Below are 22,194 nucleotides of genomic sequence, written 5' to 3' on the forward strand. Positions count from 1 at the left end.
ATCATCTTTTAATTACTCTTCGGTTTGCATTGTGTGTAACTTCTAGGGTGCTTGGTTTCCCTCAGAAGGAAAAGGAACATTCCTTCTGGGTGGGAATCCAAGACAGTACATGTACATGTACAGTCCTTGATGTGATGGTTAAACAGGATTCTTTTACCTAGGTAACAAACAAGAAAAAACATCTGAAAACAAAGAAGGAAAGGAACACTGCCATGGCAAGCTGCCAAAATGCCACAAAAGAGGTGACTATTTATTAATCCTCTTAAGCGTTTTGAAAAAAAAGTAAGTGTAAGAAAAGGGCAAGTTATTTTCCCTTATACTTTTTATACCCTATTTTCCCCCAAAGAAAGGTTATTAATGAACATCTTTTTGGTTCATATTAACTGCTATTTATAAAAACTCAAAAGTCCTTGACATGTGAGAAGCAGGTTCTAAAAGCTGCCATATTTAAATTTCACTTATACTTATTCTAAAAGCATTTAAGGAATCTTACCAGATGCACCCATGATCTCAAGAAGAAATAAATAAGAACTGAGGGGGAAAAAATGAAATTTTTAATTAGCTTCCTTGGGAACCTAATTAATTAAGGCCAGAAGTGTAAGGTGATAAACATATTGCCCACACTGGTCTCAAACTCTTGGAACCAAATGATCCTACTGCCTCAGCCTCCTGAGTAATTGGGGCTACAGAAGTATGCTATCATACCCATTGTTAAGTCTGTTTCATAGTGCTTGTATTGAGCTTATTTACAAGTTGGCAAGTTTATATGCAAATTTATGTGACAAGTTGCAAAAATGCTTTAAATTCTTTGTTTCATCCTTGGATCTTTTCTGGAAAATTCTTAATATTACAAGTAAAGTAACAGAAGCTCTGAAACATTTAAATTGCTTTCAGGGTCACATAATGATCTGTAGGCTACCCATGATTAGTGTCTTTTAATCCATGGGTCATGATGATGGCTCTTCCTTGTTCCAGATTTCTTTACAAACATCATAAAAAATATTTTTTTCATCATTTGTGTATGGGCACAATTTTTCAAAGTTCATAGATTTTTTTCTATACAATTTTATATATTTTCACCATTCCACACTTTTCTTTTTACATTTTTCATTTCTAATTGAAATAAATGTGATATATTTTGTCTCTTTCTAAGTTCTATATAAGAATTGCTGTGAAGAATCGTGCCTGGGCACGAGCCCTGAGCCTCTTTTTGCTCAAGGCCAGAGCTCTACCACTTGAGCCATGGCACCACTGCCTGCTTTTTCTGAGTAGTTTCTTGGAGATAAGCGTCTCACAGACTTTTCTGCCCGGGCTAGCTTCAAACTGTGATCCTCAGATCTCAGCCTCCTGAATAGCTAGGATTATAGGCGCCTGGCTCAAGTGGGAACAGTTTTTTTTTGTTTTTTTTTAATTTTATTTTATTTTATTTGTGAACATACTGTACAGAGGAGTTACAATTACATGGGCAGGATAATGCGTACATTTCTTACCAAGCATTGCAGCCTCCTCCTGTGTTTACCCTTCACATCCCTTCCCAGCCTCCCCCCTCCCCAAGTGGGAACAGTTTTAAGCACACATGGTAGCACAGCTTCTGTTGACTAACGGTAGGCAAGTAGTGTGGTCAGACACTGGAGATCCAATGTGCCTGTATTGTTTGGCCAGAGTAGTAAAGCGAGAAGTGTTCCTTGAAAACCATAAATCATGCCCATAAACCATGTAAGAAATGTGTCCCATTTGCACATTTCGGGCACAGCCTTGTTTTCTCCGTTCCATTAGGTTTATGGAGAAGAAAACAAGCAGCAGAGACTGGGAGAAGCCGCCTCTAACAAGAAAGGTAAGGCTCTGCTTCTCCCTCTCTGGAAGCAAGTCACTCCCTTCGCAGGCTGTGCGGCCTGGGGCTCTGCCACTGCACTTGCAGCTAGGGGATGAAGGAGTCGTGATGAAGGCCGGGTCTTGCCTCAGGAGCTCAGTTCTTAGTCAGGGAAGAAAAGCATGTGGCCAAGCCCGTGTCACAGGGGCAATGCCGTAGTGGACACAGGGTTCCCAGGAAACAGAGAGGGACGGGTGATGGCCTACATGGGGGACGCGTAGCCCCAATGTACTGTAAGAGTTTTAAAAAAAATAGAGGGATTTCAAGTATTCAAACCATCTTAAGACAGGTGCTGGTAGCTCACACCTGTCAACCTTAGCTACTCAGGAGGCTGAGATCTCTGAGGGCTGAGGTTGGAGCCACCCCAAATACAAAAGTCTGTGAGATCCTTTTCTCCATTAACCATCAGAAAGCTGGAAGTGGGGCTGTGGCTCAAGTGGTAGAGCACTAAACTGGAGCAAAAAAAAAATCTCAAGGATAGCACCCAGGATCTGAGTTCAGGCCCCAGGACCAGCACGCATGCATGCACGCGCGCGCGCACACACACACACACACACACACACACACACACAGCAAAAAATAAAAATAAAAAAAGAATAACAACAACAAAATCACCTTATTTCTCTCATCGCATAGTTAATGGTGTATGATCATAGGAAAGAAATTCACCATATACTTTTCTTTTTTTTTTCTAAGGCAATTCTCTAAAATTTTATTGTGGGTATTTTTTGCAGTTTAAAAAATTGTTATTATAAAGATGATGTAAAGGGGTTAACATTACCTTAGTGGAGTAAAGAGTTCATTTCTTCTTGGACAATGTCATTCCTTCCCAGGTTTTCCCTCCGGTCCCCAGTCAAGTCATATCGTTCACTTTCCATATGATGCCCATGCTGCGTGGTGTGTCTCTTTAACTGACTCCCTAAGGTTTCTGGTATTTAGGTTTTGTCGTTATTGTTTTGGTAATAGGGTGTTTGAACTGAGGGCCTCACTCTTCTAGGCAAGCCCTCTACCACTTTTGTGTCTCACTCCTAGACCTTCATGCTTAGTTAGATAGAGTCTCACGTGTTTGTCCAGTGCTGGCATCTTTCTACGTAGGTAGAAAGATTATGTAGCTGTGATTACAGGAATGAACCAACATGCCTGGCCTTCTGGTATTTTTTTCTTTATTTCTTTTAGCTCATCTTTAATAAAGTTCCTTGGAAAAAATCATATAATTTCAGCAGTTTTTTATTCTATCTAAAAATTATTTAATTTTGTATGTATATAACTTGCTGTGCATTTATGTCACGTATATATATATATGTATACTGATTATATATATATTTATATAGATTCATTTGTTCTATGAAACAGCAGGATAATTTAAAAATATAAATGGAAATAAAACCACAACCAAGGGGAGATTCTGTTCTAATTAAGATGGTTTATTAACTAGAGCTTTACTTGAACTTTACTTGTCTGATAGTGATCAACCAAGCAATTCAGCTACTTTTTAATAGGTAATTTTTATACATGACTTTGTGAAAAATTTTACTGTTAAAAATTAAAGATTATTAAAGCTACCTCAAAAGCACATTTTAAACTATTTTACATTGTTTGTCAAAAAACACATATATAGATTTAGAAGAATAATTCAAATGTTAATGGTCACAAAATTGTCTTGTTATCGTGGACCCTTCTTTTTCATTTAAAATTACAGAACATTATACACTTTTTTACATGCAAATAAGTGGCAGTAAGCCACTCTACTCTATTAATGAATCTTTCTCAGCTACTTCATTGTAAACTTTTACTTCTAACTTCAGCAATTATGAACAACAATGAAAACAGCGAAATTCCCATTTGCCTATATTCTGAATTATATCTCCTGATAAAATCCCAGAATGAGGATTATTAGCCCACAAGTTATGCATATTCATAACAAATATTTGTATTGGAAGGCTGTTTATATTAATTTCATTCAGCTAAACAACTACACATTGTTAGCATTTTTATTTTAAAGTACTACAAAAACTAAGAAACATCAATAAACAAGTTACCTTTATGGTATTATGATGTTTCACCATCTTTTCTAGATGCAAGGCTAGATGACTGTATTATTGATTTTTTCAGAAGACCAAAGTTTGGGTGAGTAAAACAGGAACACCCTCTGAGTGTGAGCCATAGAATAAAATATCATGGATCAAGATCCACATCTAAAGAACTGTGATGTCACTTTAAAATCAGGTCATCAAGTGAGTGGAATATATTTTAAACATGTCTAGAAATGTAACAATGAAATCTTCCCTGTATAACTAAGAAGGTAGGCTAAAAAAAAGTGAAAATAAAAAAATCAGGTAGTCAAGTAATTCACCTTCTCAGAAATTCTGAAATGTAATACTTATTTTTCTTTCTAGTTCTAGAAATACATAGGGAAAACCAGTCCGAATATATGGCCTATCAACTTTTCTGATTTCTGTACCCAGTGAGTGTGCTCTAAGAGTCCAGATAATGAAAGAGATCTAGTGTCAGTGGTATTACATTAGTAGTGGGTCAAACCAGTTCAACCTGAGTGGGGGGGGGGGGGGGGGGGAGGGGAATAAATAAATGTCTATGTTATTTTAATGGCAAGTAGAATGACACATAAAACTACTTAGGGAAATAAATAAGGAAAAGTATGTGGTGCTGGGTGCTTTAGCTCATGCCTGTAATCTTTGCTGTTCACGAGTCTGAAATCTGAGGATTGAAGTTTGAAGCCAGCCTTGGCAGAAAAGCCTGAGAAACTTTTATCTCCAATTAACTCACCCAAGAGCTGGAAGTGGGCCTGTGGCTCAAGTGGTAGAACAGCAGCCTTGTGCAAAAAAGCTAAAGAACAGCACCTCAGTCCTGAGTTCAAGCCCCAGTAACAACACAAAAAAGAAGAAAACATAAAAAAGGAAGAAAAGTAGACTTCTGAGATATTATTGGAAAAGGAAACAGCAAAAAACAACCTGAAAGCAACATGTCATTGTTAATTTGTCATATATATGGTAACAGTTTAATTAGCTCTTCTGTATTTATATTCACCATTTAAAAGGTCTTGTATATCTGAATTATGCAATACTATAGCTTACAAAATCTGAATCTCAAAGAGTTAAAATCTGTATCAGAAGAAATATAAGAATTTTCTCACAGGGCTGGGAAGGTGGCTCAGTGGTAGAGCGCTTGCCTTGCATGCATGAGGCCCTGGGTTCGATTCCCCAGCACCACATAAGCAGAAAAAAAAAGCCGGAAGTGGGGCTGTGGCTCAAGTGGTAGAGCACTCGCCTTGAGCTGAAGAGCTGAGGGACAGTGCCCAGGCCCAGAGTTCAGGCCCCACGACTGGACCCAAAAAAAAAAAAAAAAAAAGAATTTTCTCACATATATTGTTTACTTTGTTCTACTTTAATGATTGCTTCTGTTAACTAGTCCTATTGTTTTGTTTAATTAATAATATACATATACATATATAGGCAAAGCAAATAATACAGAAGAATACATAAGTTTGAACTATTTTCAAATTAAAATAATATTTATGTATAATTACTTAGAACACATTATCCTTTTTTACTTATTTTGATATATCTGCATCCTAGATTGGCTTTCCAAAAAGTTGGTCACTTTAATGTTCACGTAGACATCCTCCACAGATCATAACATACTGCACTCAGTTTTAATTGATTGAGTTACTAGATGGGTATTTCTATTCCTCAGTAGAAAATGTTTAATTAAAAGAGATATAAGCCAGATGCCAGTGGCTCACAGCTGTAATCCTAGCTACTCAGGAGGCTGAGATCTGAGGGTCTTCCCCAGGAGGAAAGTCCAGGAGACTCTTATCTCCAATTAACCACCAAAAAACCAGAAGTGGCACTATGGCTCAAAGTGGTACAGAACCAGCATTGAGCAAAAGAGCTTGAGGACAGCGCCCAGGCCCTGAGTCCAAGCCCTACAACAGACAAAAAAAAAAAAATGAAGATAAAATAAGAGATAGGTACTATGTATTTCATGTATGTGAATAAGACAATACTGTGCCAACTAAAAATAAGCTTGACTCAGGTAACCATTACGTTCATGACTAAAACAATTGTCAACAAGATAACAATAAGTGTTGTTGATTTTAAAACTGAAGATATTTTATGGCATGTTCTCTCTCTCTTTTTTTTTTTTTAGCAAGAACAGCTAGAAAAGCCTCTAATTGTCTCCTAAAAACATATTTGAGGTAAGAGAGCAACATATGATTTCTTCTACCAGACTACTTACTCTATTTTCTTCTGTATTATTATATTTTTTAAAATTAAAGCATCAGTTAAAATGACTTCTTTTTAACAACCATTTGCTAGTTGACTATCTCTTTACAGTCTACATTATCTGTGTCTAGGTTACTTTTCTATGTAAATATACCCATAGATGCATTTTGTTGGGTTCTGACATTTCAATATCCTCAAACCATCCCTAGTGGATACCTTAAGAGCTACAGATAGATATTTACTTATATGAATTAGTCATTACATAGTGAGTCTCTATTTCTTTCTTATTTCTGGTTGTACGAAGGTTTGAATTCAGAGCTTTGGGATTGCTTGGTGGGCACTCTACCACTGAGCCATACCTCCAGACCTTTTCCATGGTGATTATTTATGAGATAGAGTCTCTCTTCCTGCCTGGGTTCTTGCCTGGAATGTGATCCACCTATTTGATGCTCCCTGTCATAGCAGGGATATCCAATACTTCCGTCAGGTACAGTTTCTTCCATTGAGAAAGTCCCTGGACCTTTCTGCCTTGGCTGCCTGAAACCATGATCCTCCCAATCTCAGCCTCTCACATAGCCTGGCTGACAAAATAGAAGACTTTCTGGCATAATTTACTTAGCACTTTAGAATGCATGAATGGCCAGCAACAAAACATTTAGGTCTTATAGCAGTCTCAAACATTGGCCATGGAGGGATAAAACTAGCACCTAAAAACTGAAAAATGAATTTTTGAATTCATTTGTGATTCCGTCTGAACCAGTCATTATTATGTCTCTCTGTCATACTTGGCAAGGTTCTTTGTCCTCAGGCACATGGGTATAAATAACGATCTGAACCGTGTGTAAATAGATCCCTATGGCGTTTTAGAATTGCACTGAAGTTGGCTTCTATCCTAAGAGTTTGGTTTCTGTTGAATGAAGTGGTTCTTATCAAAAGATGGGACTCTTTTAGCCCCCTAAGTCTAAAAAATTAGGGACAAGAGCAGTATTGGAGGCAGCACTAGGCACACCCATACTTTGGATCTAGATTTACCGTTCTAAAGAGGAGATTTATTTTTAAAATAAACTATTTAGAATGTCATATGGGAAGAAATCCAATGTTATATCAAGATAAGAGAAAGTAATAGAAAAAGTACCAGAGTTAAGCTGGGCCTATAATCCTAGCTACTCAGGAGGCTAGTATTGAGAGGATTAAGGCCAGCCCAGGAAAAATTAGAAGACCCCCCCTTCTCCTCATCTCAATCAATTAAAAAAAAAAAAGCTGTGCCTATCATCCTAACTATGCAAGAAATGTAAATAAGAGGATTGCAATCCAGGCCAGCTGCACCCCTCCCCCCAACAAAAAAGCAAGACTCTAGGGAAAAAAAACAAAGTGATGAAAACTAAAAAAGCTAGAGATATAAATCAAGTGGCAAAGCTAAGCTGAGGATCTGACTTAAGTCATAAGGCTCTTGTTCAGCAAGAATAATGCCCTGAGTGCAAACTCCAGTATCCTTACGAAAAAGGAGGAAGAAAACATACTGGAGTTAAAAGGGGAAACTTTAGGACTTGCTGCTGTCTCTAACACTCAGGTGTTCCATTCCCCTTCAGTAAAATGGGAATCGCAGTGGCCACCCTGTCCTGTATCACAGGACTGGGGAGAACTCTAAGTTAGATGCACACCCTGAGAGTTAACATACAAATAGAACATGGAATTATATGCTCTTTGCATGAGCACAACCCTGCCGACACTGACCTCAGAGTCTTCAATTTCTTTCAGCTCCAAAAGCATGATAAAGAGTCTTAGCAAAGACCAAGAAAGACATTTGTTGAAAACCTATAGGACGCCCATCCAGATCCAGACAGCACTTGAGTTCCATGGAACTGACTTTTATGAAAACTGTCTCAAAGTGACATCCCTGAAGTGTCCTGGGAGCAATCAGCCTTCCAGTTGGATAGAGAAGACATGCAAACCAACAGGTGTTTTTTTTTAAAGAAAATATTAATATTTTTAATAAATACTGTAACATCTTTAATAAATCTTATAAAACCTGAATGATGGGAGCTGTTTTTGTAAACAGCTGTTTCTGAGGCTTCTGCTTGGCGGATCCAAGCGGGCTGACTAGTGAAATTTACAACATAGAGATTCTTGGGGATTCTGATCAGAGGAAGTTCAGGGAAACAACGCTGCAGGCAGCAGCAGTGTGACTGGAGTGTGTTTTAGAATGGAGGAGAAAAAGTTGAGAGGGGTCAGATTTACAAAATTTTGCTATGAAGTTTTTTGCTATAAATTTCCTTTGTTCACTTGCTTGCTTTATAAAGTGTTGTTGTTGTTGTGCTACATCGGTCTCCACAAGATTATTCAATGAAAACATTGGCTTTTCACGCCTTCCCTGTCTTTTCTGAGGTTTGCTTCCCATCTCTTCTTGACTATTGTGTAGACAAATGTCTTGTTGACTCTTGGTAAAAATACTCATAAAAATTCTGCAATTTTCTTTTTTTACTAAAGCAAAGCACTTTTAGAAAGGATATGTGTATATACATATACATATAAATATATATACATATATGATGTTATTCTCGTGTCATATAGTAATTGCATTTAAGGTGGGCATTATTCTCTAAAATGTCATATCTTTATTAACAGCCAGTTTCTTCCACAAGGAAATTTGTCCTTTCTCACGATTGAATTTCTACACACCTGTAGGGTATCTAACATTTGGAAACTTTATCTAGTTTATACCTAAAGATCCTCACCACCAGAATGTCACTGCTTTACCTGAGACCTGAGACCTTTGTTGCCTCCCTTGAATTCCTGCATTTGCCTCCTAACTTGTCTAGCCAACTTATTGTCACTGTCTTTGGCCTGCCTGCCATCCACCTGCCTATCAGTGTGATTTTAAAAACTCAGATCTGGTATACCGTTTCCTTGAACAAAAATTCTCAGGGCCCTCTGGGTGCTGTGGCTCACACCTTAATCCTAGCTATTCAGGAGGCTGAGATCTGAGGATCATTGTTCAAAGTCATCCCAGGCAGGAAAGGCTGTTATAGACTCATCTTCAGTTGACCATCAGAAAACTAGATGTAGAGCTGTGGCTCAACGTGGTAGGGCACTAGCCTAGAGCAAAAGAAGCTCAGGGACAGTGCCTAGGCCCTGAGTTCAAGCCCTATGACCAACAAAACAAATTCAGTGCTCCACCAATATTCAATGGCAAACACATTTGTATTAAGCTTCTACCAGTCACAAATCATGCCTATCTCAGAGAATCTCTTGAAAGTATTATCATCTCAAGCAAGACCTCAGTTTTGGACACCTTCTTCATGCTTACCTGATAGATGAGCCACTCTCATCCAGAGCTGTTATCTCCCAGTTACGCTCCTCCATCCTAATCACTATCCTCCTTTTTACTCAGTGACTTGCTCAACCATCAAGATACAACTTAGTTCAGGAAGCTTTCTTCATCCATTATCCTCTGTTCCGGTAAACAAGTTAACTGAGAAGTTCTTTCTCTATAGAATTCAATCCTAAAGGACACCTTTATGCTCTTCTCTCATCTTGACTTTTAGTATATTGAAAACAAGGATTATTCTTTTCATATTTACTTGTCAAGCCAAACCTAGTGACAGGTATATATGTAGTAAGTGTTCTGTGGCTGAGTAGCCTGGGAATAGCTTCTGAAGACACTACAGATAAATTCATCGCATTTTCCAGTAACACCAAAGATTGTAGTCATACATTGTCCCTTTCATCGTCTTTCAGGTTTAGTTCAACTCAGTGAGTGCTATAGTCTTCTGTTTATTTTCCTTTTAATAATAGACAATTCCTTTTTAAAAATAAACTGTTGTGGAAGTTTTCCAACATAAACAAAAGCAGAGTAGAGAATAATGAGTTCCCTGATATCCATCATCCACCCTTATCAGTTTCCTGCTACTCTGATTTCTATTCTCCTCACCACATTTTTCCTGGAGTATTTTAGTTTATTTTTATTGTCTGTAATTGTCCAAAGCAGTTTCAATTCAACACATCAATTTATGAGTGCAACACATCTTGAGCAGTGTTACTCCTTCATTGTCCCATCTCTCCCAACTCCACCCATCCTCGCAAGTTACCTGGTTCTATTTTCGCCTAAGTACATTGAATATTGTGACTGTAGTTGTCCAAGATTCTGCTCTCCTGGAGTATTTTAAAGCAAGCTCCACAAATCAGATTGTTTTTTTACCAGGAGGCTGTGATCTGAGAATCATAGTTCCAAGTCTGTAAGACTCATCTCACAAAAAGCCAGAGCTGAAGATGTGGATTTAATGGTAGGGTACTAGCCCTGAATGAAAAAGGCAAATGAGAATGGTAGGCCCTGAGTTAAAGCCCCAGTACTAACACACACACACACACACACACACACACACACACACACACACACACACACACACACACACACACACACACACACACACACACACACAGCATGCCCTTTTAACTTACTCGTCCTACAACCTCCCCATAACTCCTTCTATTCCCTCAGATCAGAAGCTTTGGAGCCTCCATTGATTCTGCTCTTACTCTCTCATCTCACACTCATTTCTTTAGAAGACCTCAAAAGTTAGCTAGGACCCTACCACACTTCTTACCCTTCTAGCCATTTCCACCTACTGATCCAGACTACCAACCGTTCTCCTATGTTGTCTCTAGATACCTTCCAAAAGATCTCCCTCTGGAAATCTTTGCTTGTTCTAGTCCTTCCTCAACTCAGTGAGAAGCAAATCTCAGACTGTAATATACACCCCATCTCCAAACCTTCACATTATGTAGTCAATAGAAGTGGAAATCCTCCCCATGGGAGTTGAATTCAAGTGACCTTCAGAATATATAGTTTGTTCCTTCATTCATTCTGCTTAACACCCTGCCATGATGCTGCCTCAGTGAAGGGCCTTTCCACTTACTGTTTATCGTCTAGAATGTTCTTTCCTCTGATATTTTCTTGACATATTTCATAACTCAAATGCATGATCAGCTTCACAGGGAAGTCTTCTCTCACTGGCTTTTTTTTTTTTTTTTTTGCCAGTCCTGGGGCTTGAACTTAGGGCCTAGATGCTTATCCCTGAGCTTCTTTGTGTATTCTACCACTTAAGCCACATCACTACTTTCAGCTTTTTCTGAATAGTTTATTGGAGATGAGACTCTCGTGGACTTTCTTGCCCAGGCTGGCTTCAAACTGTTATCCTCAGATCTCGGCCCCCAGAGTAGCTAGGATTACAGGTCTGAGCCACCAGCCCCTAGCTCCCTTACTGCCATTTTAAAAATGGAAATCAATATCCTCCAAGAATCCTCTATTCCCCTACCCCACAGCTTTATTTTAATATAAATTTTACTGTTATCTGAATACTAAATATTTAGTTATTTGTTTTTCTGCCCACTGTTATTAAAGTATAAAGTTGAGAGTATAAAGTCCAATGGGAAAGACTTTTAGATTGAAATCCATGGTAGATAATTGTATAAATATAGAATGGCTGAATAAAGGTAGTTCAAATGTCTCTATTTTTCTGTGTGTGGTTGTTCCCCAGATGCGCATCACAACTCCAAAAGCGAAGTAAAAGAATATACAGCTTCCCAAAGCAAAAAGACTGGCATGAATTGGACAGATGACGAAAAAACAATCTACAGGGATAAAAAAATAGCTCAAACTACAGAAATACTGGAATATTTTCTCCCTATCATGGAAAGCCCTAGACAAATAGAAAAAAGTCAGATAAAAAATCTATTCAACCCCAAAACCAACTTCAAGATCCAACATCAGTAAGTCAATACAATTCTATATCATTCTTGTACGCATTCATTCATTCATTTGTGCTGCTACGAATCAAACTCAGACTGCAGGTAAGTATCCCACCACTGAGCCAGCCACCCCCCAAGCCTATCTCAGCAAGGCTGTTTATAGATATAAACAAGATTATTTTAAAAATTTCTATGCCAACACACTAAACCAGCAGTAACAATTCTGAGAAAGAGTACGTGGTAGAAACAAGCCTATCTGATTTTATGACTTTTCATACCATAGTAATATAATGTAGTCTTGGAGGATGCATAGACCTAAGAATAGACATGAATGGATCCAAGAAATAGGTCCATACAAATATATTCAGCTGATTTCAACAAAAATGCAAAAGCAATCCAATGGTATAAAGATGGCTTTATAGTAAGCCTATGGAACAACTAGACATTCACAGGCCCAAAAAACTTGGAAGCTGTACTTAAACTCATACCTTAAAAAAAAAAAAAGATTAATTCAAAACGGATCACAGGGGCTGGAAATGTGGCCTAGTGGTAGTGTGCTTGCTTAGCATGCACGAAGCCCTGGGTTCAATTCCTCAGTACTACATAAACAGAAAAGCCAAACGTGGTGCTGTGGCTCAAGTGGTAGAGAGCTAGCCTTGAGCACAGAGAGGCTCAGGGACAGTTTAAGCCCCAGGACTGGGGCTTAACCATAGATTTCCTATGCTTAAAACTAAAAGTACAATTCATAAAAGGAAAAATGAATAAGCTGGATTTCACCAAAATAAAAAATGGGCAAAAACACTAGCAAACTACATGAACAAAAACTAGTACCTGGATTAAAAAAAAGAAAACTCCCCAACTCAAGCATTTCATTTGGAAAACAGGCAAAAGCAGGAATAGACATTTTACTAAAGTGAACATTTACATATGGTACCTATCCACATGGAAAGATGTTTAAACATGCAATGAGCTGTATCACTGCTAAAGTAAAATCAACATTACCAAACGCCGTTGAGGATGCAGAGAAAATGGATATCTCATATACTGTTGGAAGCTTCTTTTGAAAACTAAATATGTAATGGTCAGTTATGGAAGGTACAGGCCTGTAATTCTAGCACCTTGGAAGGCTGAGGCAAGAGGATGTTAAGTTCAAGCCTACTGTGGACACAGTGAGATCCAGAACATGTCAAGGGTGCATTCAAACTTGCCTCTGTTATTTCTTCAGAATAATGTACAGATGCTCTCACTCTTTGATTCCTTTGTGTGTGGTGGTGATCTCAGGATCGAATGCTTGCTAGGCAGGCATTCTGCTACTTGAGTAACGAATGCCTGGTTCCTTTTTGCTTTTGGTACTTTTCAAACAGGGTCTGCTCACAGTTTTGTCCAGGCTGCCCTCAGGCCGTGATTCTCCTACCTATACCTACTCCATAGCTGGGCTTACACTGTGTACTACCCTGTTTATTTTGTTGAGATGGAGGTTTGTTTGTTTGTTTGTTTATTGCCTGAGCTAGCTTGGAATTGTGATCCTCCAAATCTCTACCACTCAAGTAGTTTGGGATTATATGTATAAGCTATCATGCCTGTCCAATATCTCTTCCTCTCTTGGGTAAACTCATCCCTTAGGGCTACTGACCTGGTTAATGACTGAAAAAGAAAGTCTTATAGCATGCATAATAAATGTATTCTAATAACCAGGTATATAGGTAAGTAGCTAAGTATTTGTTAAATCAGGAAGGCTGGGATCAGGCCTGATATCCAAATAAACATAACTTCTGGGCATTTAGAAACACAAGATTAGAGCGAAGTTAGAAAAAAACAAGATGAAGACTTAGGTTGGTCTCATAAAGATGGTGAAAAGTTTTTAAAGGTTGACAAACTCACCGAAGAGAAAAATGCGACCTGTTCTCTAGTCCTCATACTACTACCTAGTAGCTACCTAGTAAGCTAGACGTTGGTTCAAACACTTACATATTTATTTCTTTTCTAGAATAAATCCAGCTACTTGCCCAGATCTAAAAAGCTCTAGAAAATCATGCACAGGACTCAGAAATTCCCCTTTTGTCACGCAAAAAACGATTGCAACCAGTGACTCCGAATGGTTCCAGTCTACATCCCAGCGGTCCCTGGAAGATTTGTCACCCCCCAAAGACCCAAAAGAGAGGAAAAAGCACTCCCCAGCCTGGGCCACAAAAACCAAAGATGTGAAACCTTTCAGCAACAAATCAGAGATGGCCCTGGCAACTTCGGAAACAGATGCAGAGCCTGTCAATAGTGACAATCTTAGACTGCAGAGTCAAACCAGCACAGCTTTCAGCATCTACCCAAACATGAGGAGAAGCTGCAGCAGAGCATCACAGCGCTCAACCTCCACCTGAAGTTCTAAAGAACAGTGAACCCCACTGTATGCTGCTCTGAAGGCTGTGAATGAATGACAGCCATCACAGGCTGACCTAGTAAAGAGAAAACAGCACACTGCCTTTTCCTAGCCCTCCCTCTTCACGTGTAGATGCAGATACTAAACTTCAAATTAGACAGCCATCATCCTCATATTTAATTGGTATTTTATATTTAATTTCATAGTTGAGACTAAGCTTCTAATTAGACAGCCATCTTCATACTTTTATAGCTAATTTCATATTTAAATTCTTTTCTATTTAATTTTTGTCAACATGGAAAAAAACTAATTTTTTTTAAATTTCTTTCAAAATTACTTATGCAAGTCACACCAAAAAAACTAGGAACTCAATGGAAAAGTGAGGTCTACTCTTGGGGATTTTTACATCGCTGATAGCCTCTTTCAGTCAACAAGCATCATTTCCAGAGTTTCTATAATAGAGTTCGAGTGCTAGGGGGTATAAAAAGACATTTCTCCACATAGAAAATTATAATTTTTATTTGTTATTCATTCACATGAAACATAGCCAAATAAACTATTGACAGAATAAGGTGGTATATAGTCAAATACTAATTTATGTACTTTCAACTAGTGCAAAATATATTTACACTATATAAAAACATATTTATATAATGTATATAAACTAATTTGTATACCTCCAACTGTTATATTATTATATAATTAGAAATGATGTAATTGTAAGGTAAATTAAACATGCTAGGTTTAATTAGGTAGCCAATAGAGTATGCCACATGACATTCAGGCAGGAAAAGTTTATTTACTGAAATGCTGCCCACACCATGCATGGTGAAGAGGCATGGCCAAAAGGGCGGGGCTGAGGTCTGACCTGGGTTTAAATAGGGAAGGGGTTTAAGGTGTGGCCAGGTGAGGAAAAGGGTGGCCACTGGATTCGGATGTGACCTCAGGGCCTGCCCCCCCCCCCATCTGATGGAAGTGTGAGGAGGGCAGGCAGCCCAGGATGTGGCCTCCAGGTGTGCCAGTTACTAAAGTGACACAGGTACTGGGCAGAGACTTAGCCGAGAGGAGAGAGGAGCCTGCCTCCCCTTCCCAGGGTGAACCTTAAAATAATAATAACATACAGATAATATATATTTAATCATTCATAACTAATACATAACAATAAGCAATAATAAATAATATTTGTAACATTCATATATTATACAATGCTAGAATATATAATATATATTCTTTATTAGTTGGAGGCACACAAATTAGTACTTGACTATGTACTACCTTGATCTGTACATATATATGTGTATATTAAAAGATGGCCATTGCAGAGACCAAAGTGGCACACAATAACACTGAAGAGCACAGGTTGTGGTTTAAAAAGTCCTGTTATTCATCAAAATCATACTTTGCTAGTTGGATGAATATACGTGGTTGTTTTCAGTCTAATGACTCCGAATCCTTAGATGATGCTTTTGGGTGGAAAAGATGGCAAGACCCACCTAAAACCCAGGTAATCTTTAGGACTTTCTTTTGCCACATATGATGCCCGGGCTTCTCCAGTCATTTATTCATGTGGATACTCTGGAACAAGTAAGCACCTTTGTATTGTGTAAGGCAGAGAGCACTGGGAGGAATTCCTGAATTATGAGCTAAGGAAGAAGTACACTAGGCAGGTAAGTCAGAAAGGGATGTAGTGAGAAAACAGAGCCATCCTGCCTTGAGTCTCCAATGGCATCCAACACAGGCTGAGGCTAAGCAGCCTGAGGGGAAGGTGTGGTCAAGGCATGAAAGGTTCCAGTCAAAGCCTCCTGGGTAGGAGAGAGCCCGGAAGTCCTCAGAGCAACCCACTGTTGGTATCTCCAGTAGCTGAAGAAGTTCAGGAGAACCCATGCAATGTTAAGGGTAAGTAAATGCTGTATTTTCAAAGAATCCTAACCATAGATTTCCACAGGAAGCTTTATGTTTTGGGGAAAATAACTATCTCCTCAATTAAAAAAAAAAAATGCTCAGCCAGGCACTGGTGGCTCATGCCTATAATCCTAGCTACTGAGGAGTCTGAGATCTGAGGATCATGGTTCAAAGCCAGCCCGGGCAGAAAAGTCCATGAGACTCTTATCTCCAACTAACTACTAGAAAACCGGAAGTGGTACTGTGGCTCAAACGGTAGAGCACTCACCTTGAGCTGAAGAGCACAGAGACAGTGCCCAAGCCCAGGGTTCAAGCCCACGACCGACAAAAAGTAAAGTAAAAATAAAAATAAAATAAAATAATAAAAATAAATGCTCTTTGGGGGGGGAGGGATATCTTAGTCTCCAGAGGAGCCCCCAACTTTAGGCCCAACATTTCTCACCCTCTGTAGCCGGTAAGAACTCTCATAACTCTTATTCTCACAGATCAAGGAAAAGGACTAAACCCTGTGGAAATCCTGATCGTTAATTCTGGGAAGAATCATTTGAACTTCCCAGGGCCTCAAAGTTTGAGGTCGTAAACTCTGAAGTTGAACATCTTTGTGAATGATGATTAAAGCAATAAACCAGTTTCTTGAAAAACTGAGGAGTAAAGTAGTAGTTTCTAGACAATGACCTTGGTCCTTGCCCTTGACCTTTGTCCTTATCCTTTATTATTTGATACAAATACCTGTTATGATGCTTTGCCTAGAGTAGGAGGTCCCTTCTCCATCTCTGCACCTTATTTTACGATATTTAAATTTAATTTTCTAGCATACCATTCTCTTTCATAAAGACCCAAGGAAACAGGGCCAAATAAACATGAGCAGAAACTTCCAAAACTCTGAACCAAAATGAATCTTTCCTCCATATGATCTGATTTTTCTCTGACACTTTATCACAGCAAATGAAACGTAAATATTACTATACAAAAAGACATTGCTGCCTTATATACCAGCAATAAACCATTATTTTGGAAAGGAAAATCACAGTAACATCACATTAGTACCCAGAAATCAAATAGTTAGGGATAAACCTAACAAAATGTATCAAAATCTGCATGAGGGAAACTATAAAATTCTGTTGAAAGAAATCAATGGAGAGATATCCTATGTTCATGGACAGGAAAGCTAAATATTGTTAAGATATTGATTCTTCTCAACCTGACCTACAAATCAATTCCAATCATAATACCAGACTGACTCTAATTTATATGGAAAGCCAAAATGCTCAAACAGCTAACACAATATGGAATGATAAAAACAAAATGAGAAGACTGACAATAGTACCTGACTTCAAGACTTACTACAAAGCTATGACATTAGAGTGTGGCTATTGGCAAAAAGATAAATAGATCAAAATAGACCAGAAAGAGATCTTTATAAATATAGCCAACTGGATCAAAGACAACCAAAAATGGGTGTTGAATGCCTGTAATCCTAGCTACTCAGGCGGCTGAAAACGGAGGATAGTAGCTCAAAGCCAGGGTGGGAAAGTTCCTGAGACTCTTCAGTTAACTACAAAAAGCCAGAAGGAGAGCTGTGACTCAAGTAGTAGAGCACAAGCTTTGAGCACAAATGCTCATGGACAGCAGCCAGGCCCTAAATTCATGCTTCAGGATGGGCACCAAAAAAAAAACAACAAAAAAAAACAAAGACAACACAATAGAGCAAAGACAGTCCTTTCAACAACTGGTGACGGAACAACTGCACATCTGTATGCAAAAAAAAAAAAAAGGATCCGGACACAGACTTTACATGTTTTCACAAACATGAACTCGAAGTGTATCATAGAGCTCAATGTGAAATGCAGTTGTAAAGATCCTAAAAGATAAACAGGAGAAAACCTCGTGTTTTTCTATTGATCTAAAACTACTCTAAAAACAAAGTATTCTTAAAATATAAAAACATGAAAAATATCAAATTCTAGAATGGCAAATTCTAGAATGGGAATTCCAGAGTTTCCTTGTCTATTTGAGAGTGAAATAACAAAACTGGTAAAAAGTATAATGGTCAGAAAATTCTTTAAACTCTGAAGAAAGTGTCCTTATATGTAGCAAAGTCAAGTTCATTCAAGAAAAATTTTTTTTTCTGAATCCTGGGAAGAACAGAGAGGGCTGGGGTACTTATGCTGTGACTCACTCCCTTCCCTGAAGTTCAACAGGGGTGAGACTCAGCTCTGAGGGGTGTGGCCAAGAGCTGGGGGATGGTACTGCAACCAAAGGCTCAGCAACTCAGAATACAGGAGCGTGGGTCACCTTTGCCCCAGCTCTTTTATAGAATAAAGAAAAGTCTAGCTGAGAAGGCTATTGCTTCAGACTGGTCACTCTTAAAGAAGCAAGCACTAGCCTGGGGGGTTATGGGGGCAGTGGCTCACTCCTGTAATCCCAGCTATTCAGAAGGCTGAGATAGGAAGGAAGGAAGGAAGGAAGGAAGGAAGGAAGGAAGGAAGGAAGGAAGGAAGGAAGGAAGGAAGGAAGGAAGGAAGGAAAGAAGAAAGGAAGGAAGGAAGGAAGAAGACAGTAGTAGAGTTGTGGTTCAAGTGGTAGGATGCTATCTGTTAGGTTTTTAAAAAGAGGTAGCCGAGTAAGAACTGCACCAGCACGCATGTGGTATTCAGGTAAGGGGTAGGTTTATTCAGTAGACCTGCTGGGACCAGGCAAGGGTGGCACTCCACGTGGCTGGGAAAGGCCTGGGAATGAGAGAGAGCTGGGAAGAGAGGAAAGAGAGAAAAGAGCAGAGAGGGGTAAGAACAGTAGCACTCACGTGGTATTCAGGTAAGGGGTAGATCTGCTGGGACCAGGCAAGGTTGGCACTCCACGTGGCTGGGAAAGAGAGAGAGCAAGAAAAGAACAGAGAGTGAGCTAGAATAGAACAGAGAGAGCAAGAAAAGAGCAGCAAGAGCAAGAGCTAGAAACGAACAGAGAGAGAAAAAGGGAGAGAGAGAAAAAGAGAGAGAGAGGGGTCTGGGCCTGGGCTAGCCCTTATCTAGGGTATGGGCGGGGAAAGGTGTGGCCAGGTAAAGGGAAGTGGGATCAGGTGGGAGAAAGGTGTGGCCACATCAGGTTAGGATGTGACCTCAGCAGATGCGGACGTGACCTCTTCCAGGTATCCCAGTTGCCTAGGTAACGCAGGTACTGGGTGGAGACTTCACTGCGAGGAGGGTGGAGTCTGCTCGCCATCCAGGAGCGGACCTTACATTCCAGCCTTTTAATAATCATGAAATAGGGCGAGGATTCTCTCTGGCTACTTCCTGCTGACAAGGGGCGTCGACAATAGGGGTAAAAGGCTGGAATTTGGTCTCCTCCCAGAGAAGGCAGTGAGCAGCAGCTGTACCTTGGTGGCGTGAGTCCTTAGATGAAATCTGGAGAAGTCTCATGAGCATTGAGGGGCTGGAAAAAAAATACTAGAAAGCAAATAAATGGCAAGAGGAAGGACTTGGGGCTGAAAATGTTGGTAGAAATGTCCCTAGTTACTTCTGACATCTGGCGACTAGGTAGAGAAGTCAGGTGACAAAGGCAAGAATATAAATTCCTGTTCAGTTAATAGGTAGACAGGTATAGACATTGGATGGGCAGGCTTCTTACATCTACTGACCTCCTGGCTCAGGTTAATTTTGAAAGGGCAGGCACAAAGTAGCTGATGTGACATCATCTCCTCTTACTCCTTTCAACGTTCCCTTGTTCCCTAGACTGGCTGAGTCTAGGTGCTCGTTGCTGGGATGGCTTGTCCCAGTTGGTATTCAAGATTTGAACTCAAGGCCTGGGCACTGTCCCTGAGCGCTTCCGCTCAAGGCTAGCACTGAACCACTTTGAGTTATAGTACCACTAGTATTCAAGGAGGTTTGAACTCAAGGTCTGGGCACTGTCCCTGAGCACTTCTGCTCAAGGCTAGCACTCTGCCACACTGAGTTATAGAACCACTTGCAGAATTTAGCTGGGAGATGGAGTCTTAGGGATTTTTTAGCCCGAGCTGGCTTTGAACTGAAATCTTTGCCACAAAAGCCCTTTATTATTTCCAATTAAAGCAACAAGGAGATCAAGTAGAATAAGTAGAGCTTACCTGGTTCTTATCAAGAATTGCCAACAAATATTCTGAAATGACAAAACTCATTAGATGTGATGAAAATTTTAGCATAGATATGCCCAGTATTTTAGAACCATGTAGTCAGTAGTAGAATACACAACACAAAACAAAAAAGGCAAAACTCAAAACCTAAAATTTTGACAACATTTAGACATCTTTGCTAACAAAGCACATCAGATGGTTGGGCCTCAGTTACTAGGGCCTGTGAAAAGAGCAACTTGTTAGCAAGGCACCTTAGAATAGATGGAGTAGTAAACTTAGTGGAAGGTTAAGGGTCAGATGGGGCCAAACCCTTAACCCACCACGTGGCCAAGATGGCGAATTCAAGATGGCGAATTTCTGAAAGAATGCAAAGAAAGCCTGAATAGATTAAGCCTACATTGGCTAGCCTTTGAGAGGGAACCTAGAGGGGGGTCCCTGGGACCCAGCCTGCGTCGCACTCTTCAAGGCACAAGCCAAAAAGTTGTAGAAAAAAGGGTAGAAAGTTGCCCATGAATGGCAGAGAGAGAGCAAAGAGCCTGAAATTAAACTTCTGACCATTTACCATTGCATTAGCAAAAACTGTGCTTCTGAGAATGGCATAAAAATGAGGCTCTCTGGCTTTCCAGGGAGCGCGGGAGACATTTCAAAGGGGTTTCACAGCTCAGGCGTGATTCGTAGCACCCCATTAAATGAGTAGGAGAGTCAGTCTGGTGAGTGAAGGAGAGCTGACCAGGCAGAAGCGGCGTCCCGACTTCCCCCAGAGCCCTCTAGAGAGAAATGGCCAAGCCCCCAAAGCCAAGCGTCCTCGGCTTCAGAGGTGACCGCCTTTCAGCTAAAGGCCGTAGGAGCTCTCTGGCGTGGCGCCACGTCTGGACAGAGACTGAGTGACAGAGAGCCGTAGAGTAGTTTCACTCACCAGAGTAGAGATGTGGTGTGGACGTGGATGTGAAGGCAGCAATGGTATCGATGCGTTGATTCCGCCGCAGACAGACTGGTTCGCAAAAGGCCGTCAGAACTGCGGGTATTCCTCAGAGCAAAAAGGGAAGAACAAAAAAAAAAGAAAGAAAAACGAGGGGAAAAAAACAGAGAAATCCCAGCTATCCTGACTTTAAGCCTTTATCCGAGTCACGGCACCATTTATGTTAGGTTTTTAAAAAGAGGTAGCCGAGTAAGAACTGCACCAGCACGCATGTGGTATTCAGGTAAGGGGTAGGTTTATTCAGTAGACCTGCTGGGACCAGGCAAGGGTGGCACTCCACGTGGCTGGGAAAGGCCTGGGAATGAGAGAGAGCTGGGAAGAGAGGAAAGAGAGAAAAGAGCAGAGAGGGGTAAGAACAGTAGCACTCACGTGGTATTCAGGTAAGGGGTAGATCTGCTGGGACCAGGCAAGGTTGGCACTCCACGTGGCTGGGAAAGAGAGAGAGCAAGAAAAGAACAGAGAGTGAGCTAGAATAGAACAGAGAGAGCAAGAAAAGAGCAGCAAGAGCAAGAGCTAGAAACGAACAGAGAGAGAAAAAGGGAGAGAGAGAAAAAGAGAGAGAGAGGGGTCTGGGCCTGGGCTAGCCCTTATCTAGGGTATGGGCGGGGAAAGGTGTGGCCAGGTAAAGGGAAGTGGGATCAGGTGGGAGAAAGGTGTGGCCACATCAGGTTAGGATGTGACCTCAGCAGATGCGGACGTGACCTCTTCCAGGTATCCCAGTTGCCTAGGTAACGCAGGTACTGGGTGGAGACTTCACTGCGAGGAGGGTGGAGTCTGCTCGCCATCCAGGAGCGGACCTTACACTATCCTTTAGCACAAAAGCTCAAGGACAGTGCCCAGGCTCTAAGTTTAAGAGCCCTAGTACAGGGCCAAAAAAAAAAAAGGAAGCAAGCACTATGGTCAAGTTAGCTCCAGCCCAATGACTCAGAAAGCAGGTCCTGGGGAGAGGCCTACCACAAGAACAAAGAAAAT

The 22,194-nt window shown here is 40.2% G+C and overlaps 1 protein-coding gene and 1 long non-coding RNA gene across 13 annotated transcripts in view; one reads left to right on the plus strand and one right to left on the minus strand.

The window, feature by feature from the left end:
- The window catches only part of Agbl3 (AGBL carboxypeptidase 3), a 47,289-nt gene extending 32,957 nt beyond the window's left edge, over positions 1-14,332 (plus strand). For 3 of the 12 annotated variants that reach the window (XM_069996803.1, XM_069996804.1, XM_069996805.1), the window contains exons 13-18: positions 162-242; positions 1,777-1,834; positions 6,038-6,086; positions 7,873-8,072; positions 11,652-11,883; positions 13,850-14,332. In XM_069996803.1, coding sequence (XP_069852904.1) covers positions 162-242; positions 1,777-1,834; positions 6,038-6,086; positions 7,873-8,072; positions 11,652-11,883; positions 13,850-14,237 — 1,008 coding nt within the window. In that variant the 3' untranslated portion in view covers positions 14,238-14,332. Of the gene's footprint in view, positions 1-161; positions 283-1,776; positions 1,835-3,945; positions 4,031-4,266; positions 4,335-6,037; positions 6,087-7,872; positions 8,073-11,651; positions 11,884-13,849 lie in introns of those variants that run through there. The other 9 variants (XR_011366949.1, XR_011366948.1, XM_069996806.1 and 6 more) reach the window with 9 other exon arrangements.
- The window catches only part of LOC138809819 (uncharacterized), a 38,488-nt gene that overhangs the window by 13,954 nt on the left and 2,340 nt on the right, over positions 1-22,194 (minus strand). The gene's annotated exons all lie outside the window — the stretch shown is intronic.

This window comes from Dipodomys merriami, unplaced genomic scaffold, assembly GCF_024711535.1.
Source record: "Dipodomys merriami isolate MVZ:Mamm:240054 unplaced genomic scaffold, mDipMer1.0.p SCAF_5, whole genome shotgun sequence".
Lineage (NCBI taxonomy): Eukaryota > Metazoa > Chordata > Mammalia > Rodentia > Heteromyidae > Dipodomys > Dipodomys merriami.